The following is a 23219-nucleotide window of genomic DNA, read 5'->3' as shown; positions in this document are numbered from 1 at the left end:
CTTCCTTTCTTTCTTCCTTTCTTTCTTTCTCTCTTTCCAGAGACCCTTAAGAACTGATGCAATTTGCAATTGAGCTATTGACAATAAATATCACATAATCACTAGTGTCTTTATGACCCCTAGTGGGGGAAATCGCTATTAGATTACAGGTATTTACAGTTCCATGAGCTGACTGGACAGTTTATGCCACCATTAAACATTGACATAATTGCTCACAAATGCTTATAAGAGATGAACATTTTTATTTCAAAAGTTTCAAATTATAATTTGGGAAATATTTGGGATTTGTAAATTCAGAAGTTCTATATGGTCAGATTGGTCACGCAATTACAATCGCAGTGCTACTAGTATACATTCGTAACAAGCTAATTAGAGAGTAAATTAATTGGATTAAATTAATTTTAAGTTTTTGCCAGAGAAACAACAGAAAACATTAGTAAAAGACTGAAGAGGAATGATTTGACACACTCATTCCACACAATGTAACAATAAGCATGAGACTCTAGAGGGCGCCAGTGTGCTATGTCAAGGCCTGAGAGGTTGCGAAGCTGCATCAAGTCTTTCCACTTGAAACCTTAGGCCTGTGTCTTAGTACCTGTTTGAACATATATATTTGTGGTTAGATACAGCAGGGTAACCCGTGCAAAGCATGTTTTTGTATAAATACTGTGTGTCAAAGTGTGCTTGTCTTCACCTATAGTAGTTGGGTTTGAAGGGCCCATACTTTTGGAGGCCCAGGTACTTCGCCTGTTCGTCAGTCAACTCTGTGAGGTGTGCGTCAAATGTTGGTAGATGGAGGCCCGCCACATATTCATCTGAAACACATTTAGTCAATAAACAATTATCCCCAGGCATACACTATATGGATGTGTTTTCACTAGTATATGGATATGTATTCCAAAATGTCATAACTATATGGTGTCCTATATGGTGTCATTCATACAAGGACCACACAGTCAATATACTTCCAGCTCCTCTCATGTTTTCTCATTTCTCTGTCCTCACCTACCTTGTCTCCAATCTCCTGTTCCAGTAAAGAAGGAATGCCAAAGCATAATACCCCAAAAACACTTTTTGTTTCTAAACGTTCACGTTGCTTCCTTACCCATCTTCTTGGGCAGCAGGTAGACATCCTGTTTGTAGCGGCCCTCGGGGGCGTTGTACAGCTCTATCAAAGCCAGAGCCTGATGAGGAGACCACAGGTCACCACATTAAAGCCTGATTTAAACACCATATCGACACGTCAACCTCGACTTTATCAGTGGTAAGTACATAATCTTTGTGTCATAGTTTACAACACACAAGACTAGTGAAAATAGCAGATCTAAGAGCACACAATGCCTCATCATGAGGCATTGTGTGCTTGTAGAGCATTTCTAAAATGATAAATACAAAACGAATGTTTTTGGACATACAGGGTTTCCACCCGGCAACAGCGATTTCCTTTCGTAACTCCATTATATTATAGTATATTACATTATTACATTGTATTACAACCCACTCTCAATGTTACACAAAGCTCATAAAACCTATAACAATAGAGCTCAGCTTTCAGTAATGCTCAGGGACGTGTCGTGCTGGCCATTGGGAAAAGCGGGACAACTCCCGAACGGCCGGTTCATTCCCGGCCGGTCCAGGCCGGCCATTAGGAAGATATTAAAAATAAAATGTCTGCCTTCGTTCCATTTTGGGGGCTGGGCGGCCAACAAAGTAAATCGTCACTGTCGGGCAGAAACCTTGTATCTCCAAGTTTCAAATGTGTAGATTTCTTCGCAAAGCAAAGCCCTGCTTCATCATACAAGGCCGTCGCACAAAAGTAGTGAAAACAGCAGATCTACAGGCGTTGTGTGCTTGTAGATCGGCTGTTTTCACTAGTTTAAATCATTTTTAAAATTATAAATACAAAACAAACTGTTTTGGACATATAAGGTTTCCACCTGACAACGACGAAATATAACTCATGTAATTGGCCCACTGGCTCTGAAATGGCAAATCTTTGAGTAGCAGCAGCGCTATAGAGAGAGATCTCTCTCTATAGTGCGCAATGAGGGCCTCTCCAACTCTTTTTCCCGGGCTGAATCAGGGGCCCAGCATGTCCCAATGCTGCCCGAGTTTGAGCTGCTAAAGATCTGCTGATACCTGTGTGGTAGCGGTGACAGAGAGGACAAATGTGGGCACCGTGGAGCAGCTTAGATTCAGCAGACGACCCTGACAGACAAATCAATGGCGATTCAGTTAACATTTATTTAACAGCACTTCAAGTCAAGTCACACATGCACACCAAAAGCTTTGGGATTTTTACTTAATTATTTAGCTCCTACATATAGGTGTATATTCTTCGCTCTTATTGCCTTTAATATTCTACAGTCTGGCTTAATGGTTCCACTGTATTTCTAAGAGCTGTTTGGACAAGGTCAGACACAGTGTAACATCATATTATATGAATAAAACATACTGGAAGATTGCCTGTGAGTCTCAGTACTTCACAAAGATACCTGAACCTGGTGATGAAGTGTCACTATATACTGTACAGTATTTATGGTTGTTATCACCTCTGCCAGGAGGATTATTCTCTTGCCATCAGGCCAGATAATGTGGTCCACCTGAGACCTCACACGCTCCCATGTCAACTCTGGGGTCCGCAGGCTTGCCTGAGGGAAAGGAGCATTCAGTTAATATACTTGAACACACACACACACGAAGAGTTGGAGGCAGGTCAAAGTGTACACACACACACACACACACACACACACACACACACACACACACACACACACACACACACACACACACACACACACACACACACACGCAATATGTTCATCATACCACATCAATCTCAGTGTTGGAGTGTCCCATGTTGCAGACAATGCAGCCATTCTTCATTCTGTCCAGGTACTCTCGGCTCACCACGTTTTTATTCCCTGAAGAGAAACAGAATCAGCCTGAGACCAGACACAATCTCACATACACACACACATGCACGCAAGCGCACGCGCATGCACGCGCACAAAGATAATAGATAACACAGCACTGACTGTTAACCCCAGGAGAACCAAAGGATGCACATCTTTACTACACTGACTATTAAATCACAATTCATATTTCTTAGCATAATTGTTAGGTATCTGTTTTAGATCAGTGTGTGTGTGTGTGTGTGTGTGTGTGTGTGTGTGTGTGTGTGTGTGTGTGTGTGTGCGTGTGCGTGTGCGTGTGCGTGTGAGTGTGAGTGTGCATGTGCGTGCGTGTGCGTGCGTATGTGTGTGGTTGTTCAGCTAGTCCTCTGGGAAAATGGGATACACCTGTTCACTGTTATCTGTTCTAATTAGCCCTCTCCTACATGTTGCTGGTGTAAGACAGGAGCCCACGGAGTGAACCTGCCAGGACACCACACACCAGGCCTGGTTGCAGTGAGGGACCGCAAGGGAAATCACGATGTATGTTATGTGTACCAGCAGAGGGAGGGACCCAATACTGTCAAGCAAATCAGTGTCCCTCTATATATACTGCCCCAGCATTCAGTCATTTAGTTTCTCCTTGGCAGCAGCAGAGGCAACAGCAACAGCAGCAGCAGAGCCTGGCACAGGCACCAAACCCTAAACATCATTCATCCTTTACTTCAGTCAAGCTAGTATTTTCATTTAAAACCACCTTCATCCTATGCATTTTGGGCATGTCTTTATAGACAAAGAATTTCAAAAGATAAAAAAAGAACAAAATGGCAAATACAATTATTTAAGTAGCCCATACAAGCTCACAAACCTGCCACGTCACAATGTATTATTGATAGCTTATTATAGATCTGCTGTTTTTGATAGTTTTGAAATTGAGCTTAAAAGGTCAGACTGGCCTATACAGTACCTATCGTTTATCTCCACCAGAGTTTTATTAACGTTTGACACATTTGTGATGAGAGAAATAAAAGAACGTTTTCTATTAGTTTCTTTTCTGTGTTCTTCCAATCCAAAATGGCTGTACCTCTCATATTTTGTGTTGGTTATTTATTTTATGTAACTAGAGGTTTGAGCCATTACATTGGTACGGATTTTGGAATCTGCACTGTAAGATGTTTTTTTAGTGAGTGAGTGTCTTTTGGTTTTGGACAATATTTTATAGCAGGGGTCTTCAACGTTTTACGGCCAAGGACCCCTTAACTGAGAGAGAAATGAAGCAAGGACTTCCACAACCTGTTCATAGTTTCCATATAGTTTAATCGTTTGGAAGCAATCATCAGTGTATTTTGGATTCATGTCAATTTGTGTTTTCAGATATTTAACCACTTGAACCGTCAATACTTAATAAACTTGACTTTTTACTCTGTACTTAGTCTGCTCTTTTTCCCCTCTACACCAAACCTCTTTGCCTAAAATAGACGATCTACAACAACGCCTCGCGCTTGTAGATCTGCTATTTTTGGCTAAAGTTCTCAGGGAAAAAAGGTTTCTGTCACACAAAGATGTGGAGGACCCCCTGTAGTAACTCTGACCCCCTCTTGAAGACCCCTGTTATTGCGACCGTCAGGTCGCAGTTACTATCAAAACCTCCACCAGCTGTCCGTCAGTCAGTCTGTCCGTCAGTCAGTCCGTCAGTCAGTCTGTCACATGTCACATGTCACACTTTTGCCCCGCTCCATCTCCGCAGCCGTTACCCCGATCCATGCCAAATTTTGCACACACACACTCCTTGCCTGCCAAACCACAACCACATCAATTCTCACATGGCCCTCTTCTAGCGCCACCATGAGGCCGATTCTTGCAAAACACATTTTTGGACACTGCTCCTATACATCTTGTCCTAAAATCACGCAAATCGGTACACACTTGCTCTACACTCATGTCATCAACATGGATCTGTCCCATTTAGCGCCATCTTCAGGCGATTTTCTAAAACACATTTTTGGACACTACTCCTACAGATTCTTCCCTAAAATCACGCAAATTGCTACACAGTATGTCTACACTCATGTCATCAACATGGATCTGTCCCATATAACGCCACCATCAGGCCGATTTTTCCAAACACATTTTTGGACACTTCTCCTACAGATTTCGCCCTAAAATCACAGTATGTCTACACTCATCTCATCAACATGGATCTGTCCCATATAGCGCCACCATCAGGCCGATTTTTTCAAACACATTTTTGGGCACTGCTCCTACACATTTTGCTCTAAAATCACGCTGCGACCTGACGGTCACTTATCTCCCGATTAGGGAGTCTTACTGGTATAGGCTGCAGTAAGTAGTGCAATCTCACCTGTACACGTGATGACCACATCCGCCTGTCTGATTACTTCACTCAGCTTGACTAGTCTGAGGCCATCCATGCTGGGGGGAGGGGGGGCATGCAGTTGCAGAAATATTTTAAGTGCAGTATGTTATAAGACAGTATCATGTTATAAAGGAAGCAAATATGAGCCTGTAATATAGCAGCCTGAAGTCATATGTCATACCAGGCCTGAAGAGCACAGATGGGATCCACTTCTGTGATGTATACAATTGCACCCAGTGCCCTTAGGGCAACACAGCAGCCCTTGCCAACCTACAGACAGGAGGGGTGGAGGGGTGAGCTGTAAAATTCGATACACAATAAGATAGCAAAAACACCTCAAAGGTAAATATGACCTAACGTGCGATGGTAGTTAACGTGCAGGATAAAAATGTGGTTGCAAAACAAATGTATTTTACCAAGCAATATAGTGTTGTTTTGTTTTTATTTCACTAACCTCACCGTAACCACACACCACCACATGCTTTCCACCTAGCATAACACCGGTAGTGCGCTTTAACCTGTAAGTGGTAAAGAACAGTTAAAGCGTTGTTCTGGCTTGTGCTGCACCTGTGTTCTCACATGTTTGTCCTCTCACACAATGATCCATACCCATCCAGTATAGACTCTCTGCAGCAGTACAGGTTGTCAAATTTCTGTTTGGTCACTGAGTCGTTGACGTTCATTGCCGGAACAGTTAATTTCCCTGCCTTTGACAGCTGATAGAGCCTGGAAATTCAAAGAGATATGCTTTTGGAATAGAAAATTGTATATAATATCAGACAGGATATAAAACCTTCAAACGTAGACATGTAATTATACAGAGACATTGAAAGTGGATGGCATTCCATAAGTAAAAAAAGAAAGAAATCAAACCCAGTTTAAAGTGAGCGGTGGATTTGAGCAGTTCATTGCATTAAAGCTATACCCTGTGTGTGTGTGTGTGTGTGTGTGTGTGTGTGTGTGTGTGTGTGTGTGTGTGTGCGTGCGTGCGTGCGTGCGTGCTTGCGTGCGTGCGTGCGTGCGTGCGTGTGTGTGTGCCTGCTCAACAGCGCCACTTGGTCACCCAGGCCTGCCACTGGTCACCCAGCGGATTTGCAGCTCATGCTACATACAAAGTTAGATATAAAGTTACATATAGTAGTTACGTACACACGTTTTGCATGTTTTAGCACAGTGATTCCCAAACCTTTTAGCTCGAGACCCAAAAGAAAAATTCGATGTTTGCCCGTGACACAAACTAGTGAAAACACCAGATCTACAACGCAGATTGTAGATCTACAACGCGACGCGTTTGTAGATCAGCGTCATTTCGCGCAGCGTTGTGACTGAGCTTGTAGATCGGCTATTTTCACGAATTATTAAATGTTTTTGAATTACGAAAAGGAAAAAAATATATATTTATTCGCAATGCAGAAAAATAGGTCTGCGACTCACAATTGGATGCCGACCCACTGTTTGGGAATCAATGTTTTAGCACATCATGTACAGTACAGTGTACTATACCCCACCCACCATTGTCCAAAGCATACCATAGTTATTTTTAGATTTTCAAATGTTTTTCCTACCTTCCAGGCAGCCTTTAAGTTTTCAGTGATTTCAGTATGGTGTATGAAAAATCATGTCGCAGAGACATTCTTGAGACCCAACTTTCTTGTATGGGAAAGATAATCCATCACAGTGCAGGTGAATGAGGTGATGATGTGAAGTTGGAGGTGAAGTTGGACTGAGGTCATGTTTTCACCCCATTCTTTTTTCTTTACTTTTTTTTGAGCGGCGCTAACCGCTCCTACATCTGACTTTGTTTGTATGTATGTCCATCATGTGAAGCTGGGCATTGGCCAAAGAAATTAACTCATAAAAGGCATGTACTGCTCACTTACTGGGCGTGATTTTTGTTTGTCTGTTTGCAAAATAATAATAATAATAATAATAATAATGATTGGCTAAGATTGGTTTGGCAAATTATCATGAAACTTGGGTCGGAATTATCAGTATAGCCTACCCTGAAAAGATTATTTTGTGTCCAAAATTGTGAAAGTAATTATTTACTTTTTGGTCAAAAAGGTCAAAGTCAAAAGTGCATAATTTCATATTTCAGTTGGAAGTGGCTTTGATAACTGTAATGTGTTGGTGGATATGCACTCTACTGAATGCAATTTTTCCAAATTGTTAAAGGTCATCGTGAGAGATCGTTCAGATTCTGGATTTCCACCAAAATGACGATGCAACATGAATATTAGTCAGAGCAGTTTTGGGGTTATCACCTGAATGCCAATTACAAAAGAAATGTGTATGATTGTAAACTGGTCAGCAGTAATGAAAGGATTACATGAGTTTCTACTTGAATTAATTCATCTCTGTCAATTGACTCTCCAGCCAAACAAGGAACTGAACCAACCTGTGGACCCCTGTGACACTTTCTTCCACAATGCCTTTAATCGTCTTGAATAGATTGGGGTACTTCTTGTACAGCCAATGTGTCAGGTCTCCACCGTCATCAAGAATCTGAGAAGGCCAGGGAATTGATTATCAAAATGTAAAATTATTATTGTTATTATTTTCAAATTCAAATGAAACACCAGATGTCCCTATTTTGAGCAATGTGTGTGTGTGTGTGTGTGTGTGTGTGTGTGTGTGTGTGTGTGTGTGTGTGCGTGCGTGCGTGCGTGCGTGCGTGCGTGCGTGCGTCCGTGCGTGCGTGCGTGCGTGCGTGCGTTGCGTTGCGTTGCGTTGTGAGAGAGAGAGAGAGAGAGAGAGAGAGAGAGAGAGAGAGAGAGAGAGAGAGAGAATGTCTGCATGTGTGTACTCTAATACGTGAGCTATAGCTGGCTGTGTCGTGCTGGATCTTAAGTTTAGTGTCAGGTTATCATTTATGATTATGTTGTAAAGCCCAATTCCACACCAATGATTTCATTTGCAACACAAATAACAAGTTGTTTTTTCTGTAATTCAAACCCTGGAAAAAGCCAGTATTAAAATGAAGCAGCCAGACATTGGGTGCATGTCAGAGTACCATGTTAGGCTGCCAGTCCTCCTGGTTGACACAGCGATCGATGCACCACCAGAAGTCCTCCTCTGATTCTCCCTTCCACGCGAAGACTGATATCCCTGAGACAGAGTGAGGGGATCATCATAAAATAGTGGGGAAAGAGAGAAAGGGGAGGGATGGATAATGACAAGGGGTAGCACATACTGTAGACATCAAAGGGGGCTTGAGCCCCTGCCCTTTTATCCGTCGGTAAAAAGTGCCCTCTCCAGACCATGAATGCAGTTTTTACTATGGTAAAAGAAATGCAAATGCCCTCTTTCCATGCCATACCTGAAGGTAGCATTCAAGAGAATGAATTGCCTTGTCCAAACTCTCCTGAACGTGAATGCATCTTATGTTGAATTGCAATCTCTGTGTAGAAATCGCAGTATTGACTTGATTATGCTTACTTCAGTGTGGTATCTAGTACCGAAAATAGCCGACCTCCAAGCTCTCAACGCGTCGCAGTGCGACGCGTTGTGAGCTTGGAGGGCTGCTATTTTCTGTATTATCACGAAAAGGCCCTTTTAAGAAGTTTCAGCCCCTGCCTCTCTAACATTCTCTGCACGTCCCTGAGGGGCAGACATCCTCACCTCCCTCCACTAGGGCGGCAGCAACAGGGTTCTGGGTGGAGTAGATGTTACACGCGGCCCAGCGACACTGGGCCCCCAGAATAGACAGTGTCTCAATCAGCACCTGTCAACACATACGTAAGCACATAAAATCATCTGACGCTCATGCTTTTTCTTTTAAATCACAATGTTATTTTTGATCAGAACGTGAGGGGCTTTTCAGTGGGCTTTGCTGATATACAATGGATGGTGTGTCCGTAAAGCCTGTAGGATTAATCAAAACTTCAGCCACCCCAACCACCCCGACTGTGTCAGCTGCTACCGTTTAAGGGCAGCTTTTCTACCGGGCAGCCAGGCTTTGGAACAATGGACACTAATGGCCTGTTGCCTGTCTGCCTGTTACACACACATGCACGCACACACACACACTCACAAGCACACAAAGATGCAGCTGTGAATACAATAACATGTAAACAAGTTAAACAACTACACGTATGCACATATATTAAAGCAGGATCTACACACACGCACACGCTCACGTGCACACACACACACACACACACACACACACACACACACACACACACACACACACACACACACACACGCACACACAATTAGAATTACCCATTTGTATACTGTATGTTTGTATGTTGTATATTTGTACTTGTATAATGTCACTCAACGTAATGTTTCTGTTTTTGTTGCCTCACCAGGCTTTCCGCAGTACCTTTCAAGGGACTAAAGGATGTAAGATTAATCTTCTGCCTGCTCCTTTTCAGTTATGGATGATATAAATATACGAAAAAAGTATATAATCATGTAAAAACCATAAATGAAATAAATAAGGATGAAATATGATGAAATAAGAAATAAATTAGAATTCTATGTCATGTTTCCATCTTCTTATATTTGTTTACTGATGCTCATTAATGTGCTCTGCCCCTATAAAATGAATAAATAAAATACCCAGGTTTCAGTTCCACAGTGGTTAGGTGAATGTTGGCATGTGCTGCATACTGTTACTGTATGTATGCACATGCATTAGACTTACTGCTGTCTGTGCAGTGATGTGTGTACACCCCACCACTTTGGCTCCAGCCAGCGGCTTCTCTCCCTCTGCTCTTTTCCTCAGGACCATTAGAGCTGGCATCTCTGTATATCACACAGTCACAAACCACTGTTAAGGTTCTCTATGTTCTATATTAAGGTTGCATATTATATGCACGAATGTTCTCAACACAAAATACACAGTGGGCTAATGCTTAATTTATACTCCGTCGTATGACGTTGTTGCCCGCCATGTGTTGTGAGCTTGGAGATTGGCCATTTCTTTGGCGGGCGACAGCGGTGTACGATGAGGTATAAGTCGGCCTTTATACAGACGGTGGTCTCTAACCTTGCTCTGCGATTTCTATCTCCCTGCGTCCAAAGCTGGCCTGTTTGATGCTTTTGGTGCAAAAGTCCGAGTGGCCCTTGGAGTTCCTCTGCTGCCTCTCCCTGGGAGAAGACTCATCCTCAGAGCTGTCGCTGTTCGCTGTGCCACAGAGAACCAGTCAGTCACATGGTAACGTTAGGCTTCATGAAATGGAAACAAGCGGTTGACATGATTTATACAGCCTGAAAAGGATTATAGGTTGAGATGACGTCCACATGGATAGATGTGGGAATGTTTCAAGAATGTGAATTGGCATTGTGTTTTCATTTTCTATTTTTACTGTATCTCAGGACCAGGCTGAAGGCTTTTCTACCATGTGTGTGAGTGTGAGTGTGTGTGTGTGTGTTTGTGCGTGTGTCTGTTCTCGCAAATACTACTGACGACGGTTAAAGCCTAACCCTAACCCATAAACAAACATACTAAACCCGAAAACATATTTCAAGCATCTATGACGTGCGTGCACTGGACACAGAGAGACAGAGAGAGCGGTGGAGAACGGCAGCTTGATGTTATTGCGTCAGACTGTGTGAGCATTATTAATGGGCCTCCTGGTGGAGATTTGCACTACACCGAGCATCCATTTCTTGGTCCATCAGACTCCAGTGAGGTGGGTCTGGATAGCGTTTCTTTTCTCCGCCTTTGATGTGCGCATACATAGATGATGGCATCATGGCAGTGATCAGCAGATTGGACAGAGGCTCAGAGGACCGATTTAAGACTAAATTAAACAGAATTAATTCTTCGAAGGACTTTTCATTTTAATTAAAGTTTGGCAGAAAGACAAATCTTTGAGGCTAATCCTTGAGGCCTGCGTTCTTCTCCTGCTGTTGGGATAAGATCCAGCCATGTCTGTGTGTGTGTGTGTGTGTGTGTGTGTGTGTGTGTGTGTGTGTGTGTGTGTGTGTGTGTGTGTGTGTGTGTGTGTGTGTGTGTGTGTGTGTGTGTGTGTGTGTGTGTGTGCGTGCGTGCGTGCGTGCGTGCGCGCACAGGTCTCGTACTTCCATGTGAATGTCTGCATGTGTGCACTGTAATACCTGAGCTGTCTTCCGAGGACTGGGAAATGGAGCGAGACAAAGAACGGCGTCCAATTTTGCTGGGACGCTTGTTGAACTCCTGCTTCTGTTCAGTGAACTGTATTTGCTGCGGACACAGAACAGATCATATAAGACACATCCATTTTCCATGACAAAGTCCAAATGACATGGGCAAGAATAACAACACCAATGAGAGATGCTATTCCGTCCACTAGTGACAGAATAACAGACACACAAGCCAAAATGAATTTAACTATGAAAGCAGATATTTGCATTATATTTAGAGTTTTGGCATAATATGCAGGTTTGCACATGTTATCTTGAAACAAGCATCATCAGTGACAAGAGAAAAAAGTAGCAGCAGGTTCCATGTTTCTTACAGTAAGGTGCTGTTCCCGAACATGTTCAGAGTTACATAAAGGATTTGACCGTGTATGCATATTTAATATTCCTTATACGAGTGACGCAAGTAGGCTAACTAAGTACATTTACTCAGAAACTACTGTACAATTTTGAGGTACTTTTACTTTACTTGACTATTTAAATCTTTGATACTTCTACACCACTACATCTCACAGGAAAATGTTGCACTTTTTTATAAACTACATTTACAGTTTTATTGACTTAGTTTATTTTGCTTTTTATTTACAGGTGACATAACTAGTTATTAATTATTAATACAAAACATTAAAAACTGATCCATGATACACATAATAATACATTATGATGTATTATTATAGGCCAAGCTACCCATCAACACAAAGTAATTACAATCTACTCCACCTTCATCAGCTTCAACATTCAAAGTTACAGTAAATGAATGCATTACTAATTACAGTAACATGATTGCAAAATGGGACATTATGCAAAATGGATACTTTTACTTTGGTACTATAAATATATTTTATTTCAAAACTATTGTAGGCTACTTTTACTAAAGTAAAGGTTTTACAAACAGAGTACATTATGGTAGTCTTTAGCCAAGTGCGCCGTGTAGCATCTCACCTCAGTGGCCATACCTTAGCAACAGGCACGAGGAAAAGTACATTTTATTATTTCCCTCTGTAGCCAAGGTATGGCAGCTGCCATAGCTTGCCATACCCAATTGACGCCTCTGTCTCACCTTCACTCGCATACACTCAGTGAAAACTCAGAAAACATTAAAATTATTACAGATCCTGTTTGATCCCTTCCCCCCCTTTAGTTCCTTACCCCTCCTTCTATCTGTTTGTATCTCCCCATCCAATCAGGGGGTTGGAAAGCTGGAGTGCTACAAGAGGGATCCCACTTGGCCATGCTCACTCGCTGCTCACATAGTTTTAATGTGTTTCAAGTTTCACTTCACCGACTGAGTGCTAACATGTTCCTCCCCTCCTGTTTCTACACACACACACACACACACACACACACACACACACACACACACACACACACACGCACACAAGCACACGCACACAAGCACACGCACACATACACGCACACACACACACACACACACGCACACACGCATACACACACACTCATGAATGCACCCCCGCACATACACACGTACACAAAAGCACATTCTATCCCCATTTTATCTCATACACGCACACACGCGCACGCACGCACGCGCGCACACACACACACACACACACACACACACACACACACACACACACAGTCAGGCACACACACACACACACACACACACACACACACACACACACACACACACACACACACACACACACAGGGGGGGACTTTAGGGCTATGGGGCTGATTAGATGTCTGCAATTGAGCTGGCAGCTCCTGGAAGGATTAGCTAATATAGTTCTATAAGTCCACTCCTATGAGTCTTTATAGTGCCATATTCTTAAGTGCAGGCTCCATCACTAATATGAATTCCAACCCATTTTAACTCCATCATCCACCAGGTCTACTTTTAACAACCACATTCTCCATAAGGGATAGCAAGTATTAGGGTGGTCAGGCCCTATAACTCTTTGAACATTTTACGGCTTCTGCTATGGAAGCCGTATGAATAGAAATTAATTCATGTCACAACTACAAAACACTCCCAAACCCAAAATGTAGCTTATGTGAGTTGTCAACCAATAATATGATTCAACATTTTAGAGGATAAAAGATACTAATTTTAGGAATCATAAATGTGTTCTAAATGTGTTTAGAAAGTTTACGAATACTGTGTGATTTATTTTGTTCCAACTGGCACTATAGCAATTCTACTGGCCAACCTTTAGTGGCTAAATGGGTTAAATGGCTAGCGCCATAAACCTCTTTGCCTTTTTTTTTTTTTTTACAATTTTGAAACATATTTTTAAATAAGCTCACACGTGTCGATGTAGATCATCGATTTGAAGTATTTTAAAATGTTTTTCAAAATAGTAAAAAAGGGCAAAGATGTTTAGGGATTAGGGATAAGGGGTAAGGTAAGGCATGTACAAAAATATGCTAGTCCCAATAAAGCTGACCATTTTAAAGTTTAAATGGAGTTCATAGGTGAAAATATATGACTGAGAAGGTAAAACACAGGATATGAGTTGGAATGCTTTTCCCAATCTGTCATAGTAACATATGGTGAAGTATTGTACTGTAGGTAATTGCAACAACCACGATTTTGAATGAAAATGCCACCCTTGATGAAAACGGGACTGCCACACATTCTAAACCTTTCACGATTCTGCCAATAATCATATTCTTTGAGATACACATCCGAGTTTTTGCAGGGTCAAACAAGGGAATCCCCTTCCCTACTCCTACTGGGACATGACGTAGGTATATGTGTAGGCAGAAGAATAGTATGACTGCAACTAGAGATGTTACCGATCAATTGGCAATGGATCGGATCGGGCCGATCAAAGCGTGATCGGCGATAATCGGTGGTTTAGATCAAAAGGTAAATTCACCGATCCGATCCGATCGGTGCATCCGATCAACCAGCCGTTCAGTATGCCCACTTGAGGCCATTTTGGGGTATTGATTTCCACAGTGCTGAAGGAATAATTAGTTACTGCTATGATAATAAATACATAGTAATGCTGGTAAATAACTATAAGGCAAATATATAAATGAATTCATGAGTGAATTAATGAATTAAAGTTAAAACATTAACATTTAGAAAATATAAATAATATATAAATAATAACTTGATCGGATCGGTGATTGATCGGTATCGGGTGATCAAACTTTTGTGATCGGTGCTCGGTGATCGGTTCCAAAAAACCTGATCGGACCATCCCTAACTGCAACATATTGTCCCTGAACTCGCCTGTGTGGTTGCCAGCTGAGCCTGGTCTGGCTGAAGAGCCTAGAGATAAAGACTGTGGTCCTTCACTTTGTCGATTTGTACGTTTGTGTCTGTCCTTAATATCTTATCGTACGTTGTATAGTTGCATCTTAGTTCTCAGATGTTTGCATACGGTATATGAGTGTCTTAGTGCTGTGCATCTCCTTGTAATGTACATTTGTAAAGTCTTCGCCTAGTGTTATTCAAGTCTCCTGAGTTCCTATATTTGGATCCTAACAATACCAGTTCAGACAGCAAAAATTCCAATTCCAAGTTCAATTAAGTTTCTCAGTGAAGTATCAACAACACATTTCCTTTTTCCCCATTGACTCCCACTATAAAAACTTAGTGTATATATATGTATTTATATGTATATATATATATATATATATATATATATATATATATATATATATATATATATATATATATATATATATATATACAAACTGTAGTTGTCAGTTAAAAGCTGAACATTGCAAAGTTTTAGAAGAATATAGCTCATGCAGTAGGTGGAACTAGTTACTGTCACAAAAAGTGGGCACAAAGAAAGGAAGAAAAAGCAAAGAGAATGTGCCCACTGCTAGCCCTCTAACAATCTGGCTAGCCATCGTCAAAGAAAAGGGAACTCCCACTCGGGTTGTCCCTCTTCCTTTCAGTAGCTCCAGCTACAGACGTCTCGAGAGAATGGCCCTCTAATGACATTCATTCCAGTCACATTAGCAAATTAAGGGGAGAAAAGTGTAACACTCACCAAGGCTTAAGTGAGTGATCACTCATGCAAAATTTGGACACTTGCTGTCCACTTACTTCCTCATTAGAGGCAATTAAACTTGAGATGTATGTAATAGTTTCTAATGAGGATCTCGGTGGAATAGCGTCCCCTGAAGTTGTTTCTGTGACTTATTCGGGGACTGCCCATAAGTCCGAAGGTTCATTAACCACAAACTTCTGAATGAACCTAGTCCTGGGTCTGTGTCTCTGTCTTCACTGTCCTATCAATGTAAAGTAGAATTAAGATCTTAAAAATGTAAGACCAAACAGACCAATCTCATTAATCACGTGCACATACCGCGGTACACATGCTGCCTCCAACACTTGTTCTTGCCTCTTTTGTTCGCAAACACCTGTGGCAGTGCGGGGACAGAAAAGTACAGTGGAGCACAATCATCCTTATTGTTGTTGAGTTTTTTGTAGCTGACTAACCAGCTCTGTGATTTGGCTGCAACTCGATTCTACGTATTAAAACACACTAGAGCCCAAAGGCTAGTGTGACCTTGAATGACCCATGCTGCCAACAGCAAATTCCATGTGATTATTATACCCAGGATAGGCTGACTGTGCAAGGATTCAGGCCACTTTCTTTTTTCTTATGAAATAGCTCAGATTCACTGACATCAATGGCTGAATTACAGTAAATGTCTCCATTAAATACACCACCTCAGCACAAGGGGGTTTCCCCCACAGTCTGCACAAAAGAGTACATTCATCAGAAATGTTGGCTGTTGAGTTGAAACAAGATTGCATATTAATTTGTCTTCCCTAGACATGAAGTACTCAAATTAATTGTCTGGGGTTTCGTTCCGTTGACGAGGCAGCTGCTTAATCATTACCAGAGGGGACCAAGCCACTGTACAGTCCAGTGTAGAAAGTTAACTTAATGATGACATAACTAACTCTAACGGGGCTATGAAATTATCTTCTTTAGCCTTAGCTAGCCACTGTTAAGTACAATGAAAGCAGTAATTCTTCTCATGTAGGTCGTTGTATGTGTCAAATGTTTCCAATATCCGTAGGGAACTAGGGAGAGATTAAAACACCTGGAAAAGTCCAGACTTCACAAATCTCCAAAACTTTAGCGACCAAGTAAATTTCAAAATCAGAGTAGCCTAAGTGTATTCAACTCTCTCCGACCTTTATCTCACATCCAGACGGTTACGGCCATACAATGATGTATAAATTAGCCATCACATTACACTCAAGTCAAGTCAAGTCAAGTCAGCTCAACTCAACTCAACTCAACTCAACTCAACTCAACTCAACTCAACTCAAATGTTATTATAGAGCAAATTTCAAATGACAGAGGTCAACCAATGTGCTGTACAACACAAGAAACAACAGTGACACCAAATATATACCGGTACAGCAAATACATACAACGATACACAGTAAAAACCTTACTGTTAATTCATCCATTTGTAATTCTGAAAGTGTACAATGGAAGCAAATGAACCCGTATGTGTCCATTTGGCTCAGGGTTAAGAGGTACCTTGATGCAGATGGACTGCACTGCCTCCGTGTCCTTGACTTTACTCAGGTTCACTAGACTGTACCCCTTCTTCATGGTGGCAGAGACCCTCGCACAGTGGTCACAGACAGTGAGACCCTCCAGTGCTCAAGGCTTTGAATGGGATCACTCAAGGAGGCGTGCTCTCTCAGGCAATATAGTGACACGCAGGTGGCAGGTGAAGACTCAAGAGAATGAATGGCACAGAGACCATGACGTCAAGGACTAAAGAGAGGCTTTGTTTTCCAGCTATTGGGAAGATTTTAGAGGAAAGCAAGGTGAAGACTGTGTGAAAATGTGTGAGGGAAGGAGGAGCTGGGAGCCATAAAGGTAAAATATTACCAGAGGTCTAGTGCTGAATGATATCGGAAGTACGCTTTGGTCTCTTTGGCCGCAAGGGTAAACATTAAGACAGCGAAGGCATCTAAATGGGTACTTGTACAGTACTGTACACTTGTGTATGCATGATGGAATGTGTGAAGGGGAGGGGGGGGGGGCTTCAGGGACTATAAAGCAAAGTATGAAGTGGAAAAATACCCCACTTTATACGAAACAAAGCCTACCAGCATTGACAGCTTGAGCTACTTTTCATCTAGTGAATCGGGAGCCAGAATCTGTGACTCATTGCTCTCGCTGTGTCTACACAATGACTACATTAACTCACTCAGTGACACTCACACATTACAAACGTCCATGAGGGAAAAGGTCCTCCTCTCTGTCATTTTTCCCTCATACCCTGTGCACTGTGCGAACGCCGACAATGCTGGTCAAACATTCATGGGGTTGTGCGCTCAAGGTGAGATCATTGACAGCATAAGTATTGCAGATTCACGCCTCCAGAAGTTCCTTGTTAAATTAAATACTATATAGCCTATACAATGAATTCCTGATTCTGATGATGTGCTAGAAAGGACACACTTTTGGTAGGGTATGTGCTGGGGCGTCACAATGCAGGAAAAGTGGGACTGAGTTACTGGGGCCCAAGGTGGAGGGGCCTTAATTATATTGAAAAATAGCAGTGCAGCGTTGCGTGAAAATGTGTGCAGAAAATGTGTGCAAATCTTTGAATATATGTATTTTTAAGTGAACAACTCAAATTTTGCTTCTGGGTGTCCCTGGAACTAAATATTTTGAGATGGGAAACATAGGTTTTTCAAAAAACCTTAGAAGGTTTTAAATATTTAAATATACTTTTTGATTTTTCAAAAATAGCAGATCTACAAGCTCGCAGCGCGGCACTCTCGGTGCCACGCTGTAAGCTTGTATATATTTTTCAATAGTTAAAGCACAGAATTATGCGTACTAATGTGTTCCCATTCTAAATGGGTTAAACCCCCTCCCCCTATGAAGAACATTCATGGGGGGCACGCAGGGAATCCTTGTACCCAGGGCCCAGAATTTAGTGCGACACCCCTGTGTGTGTGTGTGTGCGTGTGTGTGTGTGTGTGTGTGTGTGTGTGTGTGTGTGTGTGTGTGTGTGTGTGTGTGTGTGTGTGTGTGTGTGTGCGTGTGTGTGTGTGTGTGTGTGTGTGTGTGTGTGTGTGTGTGTGTGTGTGTGTGTGTGTGTGTGTGTGTTGCCATAGATTCTCATTCTCACCAGATCAGTCTTCAGAGCTTCAGTGACCAGCTCTTCTCCAGTGTCAGATGCATTTTCCCTGCAGTCTCTCTCTCTGCTCTCATGTGCCATCTGTCTGATGGACGCTGCCTGTAGCATCTTCAGCAGGTTTGGGCCGCATGCTTCTGGCTGCTGTACACAGGAGCTGGTGTCTGAGCTGGGAGCAGCTTCTAGCTGTATCACTGCTGCCTCCTGTACACTGGAGCTGGTGTCAGAGGTAGGAGCAGCTTCTAGCTCTATCACTGCTGCCTCCTGTACACTGGAGCTGGTGTCTGAGCTGGGAGCAGTGTCCAGCTCTATCGCTGGCTCTTCTTCATGCGGCTCGGGGTACACATCAGGCAATGGCAGGTCATCGTCGGCATTGAAGGCTTCCATCTGCTCTGTTCCCCCTGCCATGACTTCAGTATGGCTCGCACTAACAGACTGCAATCAGAACACTCCTACTCACTTCATTTGGGTAAGTAAATGAAGTGAGTTGAAGGCAGGTCAAAGCATACACCCTGCACACACACGCACGCACGCACGCACGCACGCACGCACGCACGCACGCACGCACGCACGCACGCACGCACGCACACACACACACACACACACACACACACACACACACACACACACACACACAGTCTTTCCTGTAAAACATACCAGCATCCATGTGGGCCAGTTCCCATTCTCCTCATGGGCCAGTGTTTACCCTAAACAATATAGGGTGCCGTCTGCCGTGAGTGAGTCTGACAGTTAGTGCAAGTGTACATTTTCAAGTTGCAATCTAAAGTAATGTTGTCTCTGGCAGGTATTATCATTTTATAGTTATTACCAGTAAGACTCCCTAATCGGGAGATAAGCGACCGTAGGTCACTTATCTCCACAAATAGAGCAAAAATGTGTTTTTCCACAATCTTCCTGATCCATGTTGATGACATGAGTGTAGACATACTGTGTAGTGATTTTCGAGATTTTAGGGCAAAATCTGTAGGAGCAGTGTCCAAAAATGTGTTTTTAAAAATCGGCCTGAAGGTGGCGCTATATGGGACAGATTCATGTTGATGGGATGAGTGTAGACATACTGTGTAGCAATTTGCGTGATTTTAGGGGCAAAACTGTAGGAGCAGTGGCCCAAAATGTGTTTTAAAAATCGGCCTGAAGGAGGTGCTAGAAGAGGGCCATGTGAGAAATGAGGGGTGGGGTCTCCGCGTTGCCAAAGAATATCGTCTTTTGCCATCAAACTGAATATTCAAGCCCAATATACTTTGTCGTATCGCTGTGTGCTGAAATTAGCCGATTTACAAGCTCATGCACATGCAGCTCTCAGTTGCAAGACTTTGTTAGCTTGTAGATCTGTTACAGTATATTCGGCATGTGACACCGTCAGATCATAATAAATTAGGCATAGAGGCCCACACACGCCCGACTGAACAGAGTTGTTCCAGTCTGTCAAATTGTTAAATCACAGTTTGTGTTCTAAGTAGGCCTCAGTGTTCCTGTGTGGACTAACCACTGTCTGTAGAAGGGAGTTATTAAATGGATATTTTGCAATGTCTGATGTACTATACCAGGGGTCAGCAACTTTTTTTTTAAATGAAGTGCCATGTTTTTATTTTCTAGAGTGTCAGTGTGCCATATCAACATACATTTTAAATGACACATATTTTGACATATTTGATTAGGAGGACATTGTTATAACGATCATTAGACCCAGAGCAATAATCCACCATCTCCTTGACTCCCTCCCCAGTCAGAGTTCAGAGTTTTAATGAATGTAGATTTGTGTGCAAGATGTAATTTGCTATAAATTAGCTAACTTCATTTAATTGACCATGTTAAAAAAAAAGAATTACAAATATTTTGACATTATTTTGATTGGCAGGACATTGTTATAACGATCATTTAATTTGTTATTACTTCATTTAATTGACCACGTCTCTCTCACACTTCTGCCAGTGTGCCGGACCCCTGTGCCAATGTTGGCACCGTGCCTAAGATTGCCCTGTACTATACAGTATTTTGTAGTATTTGTTTTGCTGTTTGGATAACAATTGTTTGTTTGTTGTTTTGTTATAAATATGAAACAATGTACAGGCCCCTGAACATGCTCAGAAGAATATTCTGATAATTAAATGAAATCAATTCAAATGAAATAAATAATTACTGAATAAGATAACACACAATGATGCTGTCATTACTTTGGATAACATCAAGAAAATGTACAGTAAAAGGTTGTATTGATGACATTCAACCAACATTCAACCAAATTGCCACAAGACAAACACTAACAAAGTATTTACATCTGAAAGATCTTCTATTTACATTAAAAGAGGATAACCCATACAAACACAGGCTTATCAGGCCGTCTGGTCAAGGCTTAGAGTTGCCTCCTGTTCTTGTGTTGTCTTTGATAACACTGCTGCCAAATCACAATGGCTATGGGAGGCAAACACAATGCAAACAGTAGGTTACTTTGTAAACAAACAGTGTGTTTTTACCATAAACCCCATTAGAATTACTAGCAGTCACGTAATCAGACTGATATTTGGCAAAGAGATGAAAGCACTATTTACCTGTAAAAAAGGCTACTTTGTTATCCAAGTAGACACCTTTATCCTCTCTTTTCCGTAAAAAGAGTGCTTTAATTGTGTTGTGTTGTGTTGTGTTGTGTTGTGTTGTGTTGTGTTGTGTTGTGTTGTGTTGTGTTGTGTTGTGTGTTGTGTTTCTGTATTACTCTATTCTATTATTATTACTAGACCTTACCCGTTCGAATATATGTGCTGCAAAATATGTGCAGAGTGGGTTATGGGGAAAGTAACTGTAACTGCATGGTGCGTGCGTGAGAATATGTGGGCGCATCATAATGTAAGGAGCAGCCCATGGAGGAGTGTATATTTCTGATGGATACAAATAATTTAACAGCAAAATTAGGTGAATAGAAGTATGAGGATGTATTTGCTCCACATAATTTTTCTATACCCGTTGGAAGATGAGACACACATGACCCGTTGCAACCCATGCAGAGAGAGAGAGAGAGAGAGAGAGACAGAGAGAGAGAGAGAGAGAGAGAGAGAGAGAGAGACAGAGACATTCCTAACTGTGAGAGAGGTGTGTGTGGGCCCGGGGCTACAGATCCCATGGCCTGGAGGAACGGACCGTAACCCTGACAACAGGCTGTAAAGCTGTAGAGTGAAGAAACGCTAATAAATAGCTAGAATTTGGGGAAAATGAAATTGGGGCTCCGTCACCGTGTGTATAATGCTAATGGCCAATGCCTTGTTAAATTTGAGATCAGTCGCTGAAGCGAGTGAATAGATAATGCATTTTGTGACTGACCTCCTACTGACTGACCACTGACTGACCTCTCTTTCTAATTATAGTATGGATATTTCCTATTTCTATTCTATTTTCTGGCAAGCATGGAGTTCAAATGAAGACATGTCAATATTGGTACAGAAGGAGAGGATTTGAATGCTTATGCATACAGTAGGCTGCATCTTTGTTATGAAACATTTCCAAACAATGTGAATATTTAGATGCAAGTATTTAGATCTAAAAAAAAAAAAAAAAAGATTGAAATACCAGTTGATTCCACTAGGAGGCGTAATATTATCACAGCTGTCCAGAGGTGAGGTAGGGGTAGTGGAGCTAGTGGGGGTAGGGGGTGGGGGGCAGCTGTTGGAGCCAGAAAGGTCATCCTCTTTTCTCTGGGGTTGCGGTGAAAGAGGCAGCTAAAAACTGTCCCCCGGGTGGGTGTGGCTAGACTAGAGCACATTTCACCGGGGTGGGGGTGAGGGTGGGGGTAGCTTGGGGGCGCTGCCAGGTGATGACAAAGATGAGGACAGAACTAGAAGCCTGTGTTCCTCACCTCCTGCATCCTGCCCATGGGCTGAACATGACTGATCTGCCCATGGTAACTGCTGGCCCCCAAACGAGAGCTGTTTAGTATGAAAGGGACTTTCATGCCTGACTAACCCAGCAGCACAAACATGCTGTGACATTCAAGCCATGCAGGACATTTCTGACCATAATACATTGCGCTGAACGCTGCATATAAAATACGTTGTTGAATACCTGCTAATAATAGGTTATATACAGTTCCCATGTACAAGGGAAGTTACATCAGTTTGATGAGCACACTTCCTCCAGCCATTACAACAGTGAACTACAACTGTTGCTGGCGAGGTCATACATGCTGCTTTTGGGGGAACATGACATGACACCTCATTTTCAGCCATGGCTCAATTTCTTCTAAATAAATAAATAATTTACAGTACACATTAAACCATCCTTGTATAATTATGTATGGAGTAAACAGAATCCTGGGGTACCATACAATAAGGTGGATCTGTTTCTTTAGGGGGCCAGAGGGTGCATGCATAGGCCATTGGTTCACATATTTTAACATTTTAAGTACGCCCAGTTTGGTGGGCATTATGATGTATTTATATAGCACTTTACATAGAGTGTGCATTACATTCACACACACATTCACACCAATGGCGGAGGAAACTATGCAAGGCACCAACCTGCACATCAGGAGCAATTAGAGTCTTGCTCAAGGACACTTTGACTCTAACTCTGGGGGAGCCCGGGATAGAACTGGGAACCTTGCGGTTCTGATCCGGCCACTCTACCCCTGAGCCACTGCCGCCCCTAGAACCATGGACCCCCATAACTCTGATAGCGTACAATTGGTT

The 23219-nt window shown here is 42.2% G+C and overlaps 1 protein-coding gene across 3 annotated transcripts; it reads right to left on the bottom strand.

The window, feature by feature from the left end:
* Nucleotides 1–690: 690 nt before the first annotated feature.
* Nucleotides 691–18549, bottom strand: LOC308293542 (putative adenosylhomocysteinase 3; the record flags this gene model as incomplete). 3 transcript variants are annotated; one of them, XM_080736108.1, is made up of 16 exons in its annotated part: nucleotides 691–815; nucleotides 1106–1184; nucleotides 2140–2208; nucleotides 2553–2651; nucleotides 2830–2924; nucleotides 5257–5327; nucleotides 5453–5541; nucleotides 5726–5789; nucleotides 5881–5997; nucleotides 7670–7776; nucleotides 8285–8379; nucleotides 8893–8995; nucleotides 9926–10026; nucleotides 10271–10408; nucleotides 11344–11449; nucleotides 18517–18549. In XM_080736108.1, 13 exons carry the CDS (start codon nucleotides 10022–10024, stop codon nucleotides 691–693), a joined length of 1212 nt encoding a protein of 403 aa, XP_080592234.1. The 3 variants fall into 3 exon arrangements, with proteins under 3 accessions (XP_080592234.1, XP_080592233.1, XP_080592235.1); XM_080736107.1 differs by lacking the exon at nucleotides 18517–18549 and adding an exon at nucleotides 12583–12639; XM_080736109.1 differs by lacking the exon at nucleotides 18517–18549 and having other exon boundaries at nucleotides 11308–11440.
* Nucleotides 18550–23219: the final 4670 nt, after the last annotated feature.

The sequence above is a fragment of the Nannobrachium achirus genome (genome assembly GCF_963921795.1).
Source record: "Nannobrachium achirus genome assembly, chromosome: 11".
NCBI lineage: Eukaryota > Metazoa > Chordata > Actinopteri > Myctophiformes > Myctophidae > Nannobrachium > Nannobrachium achirus.
Note: the sequence above shows the minus strand (reverse complement) of the source record. Positions and strands in the feature narration are given on the sequence as shown.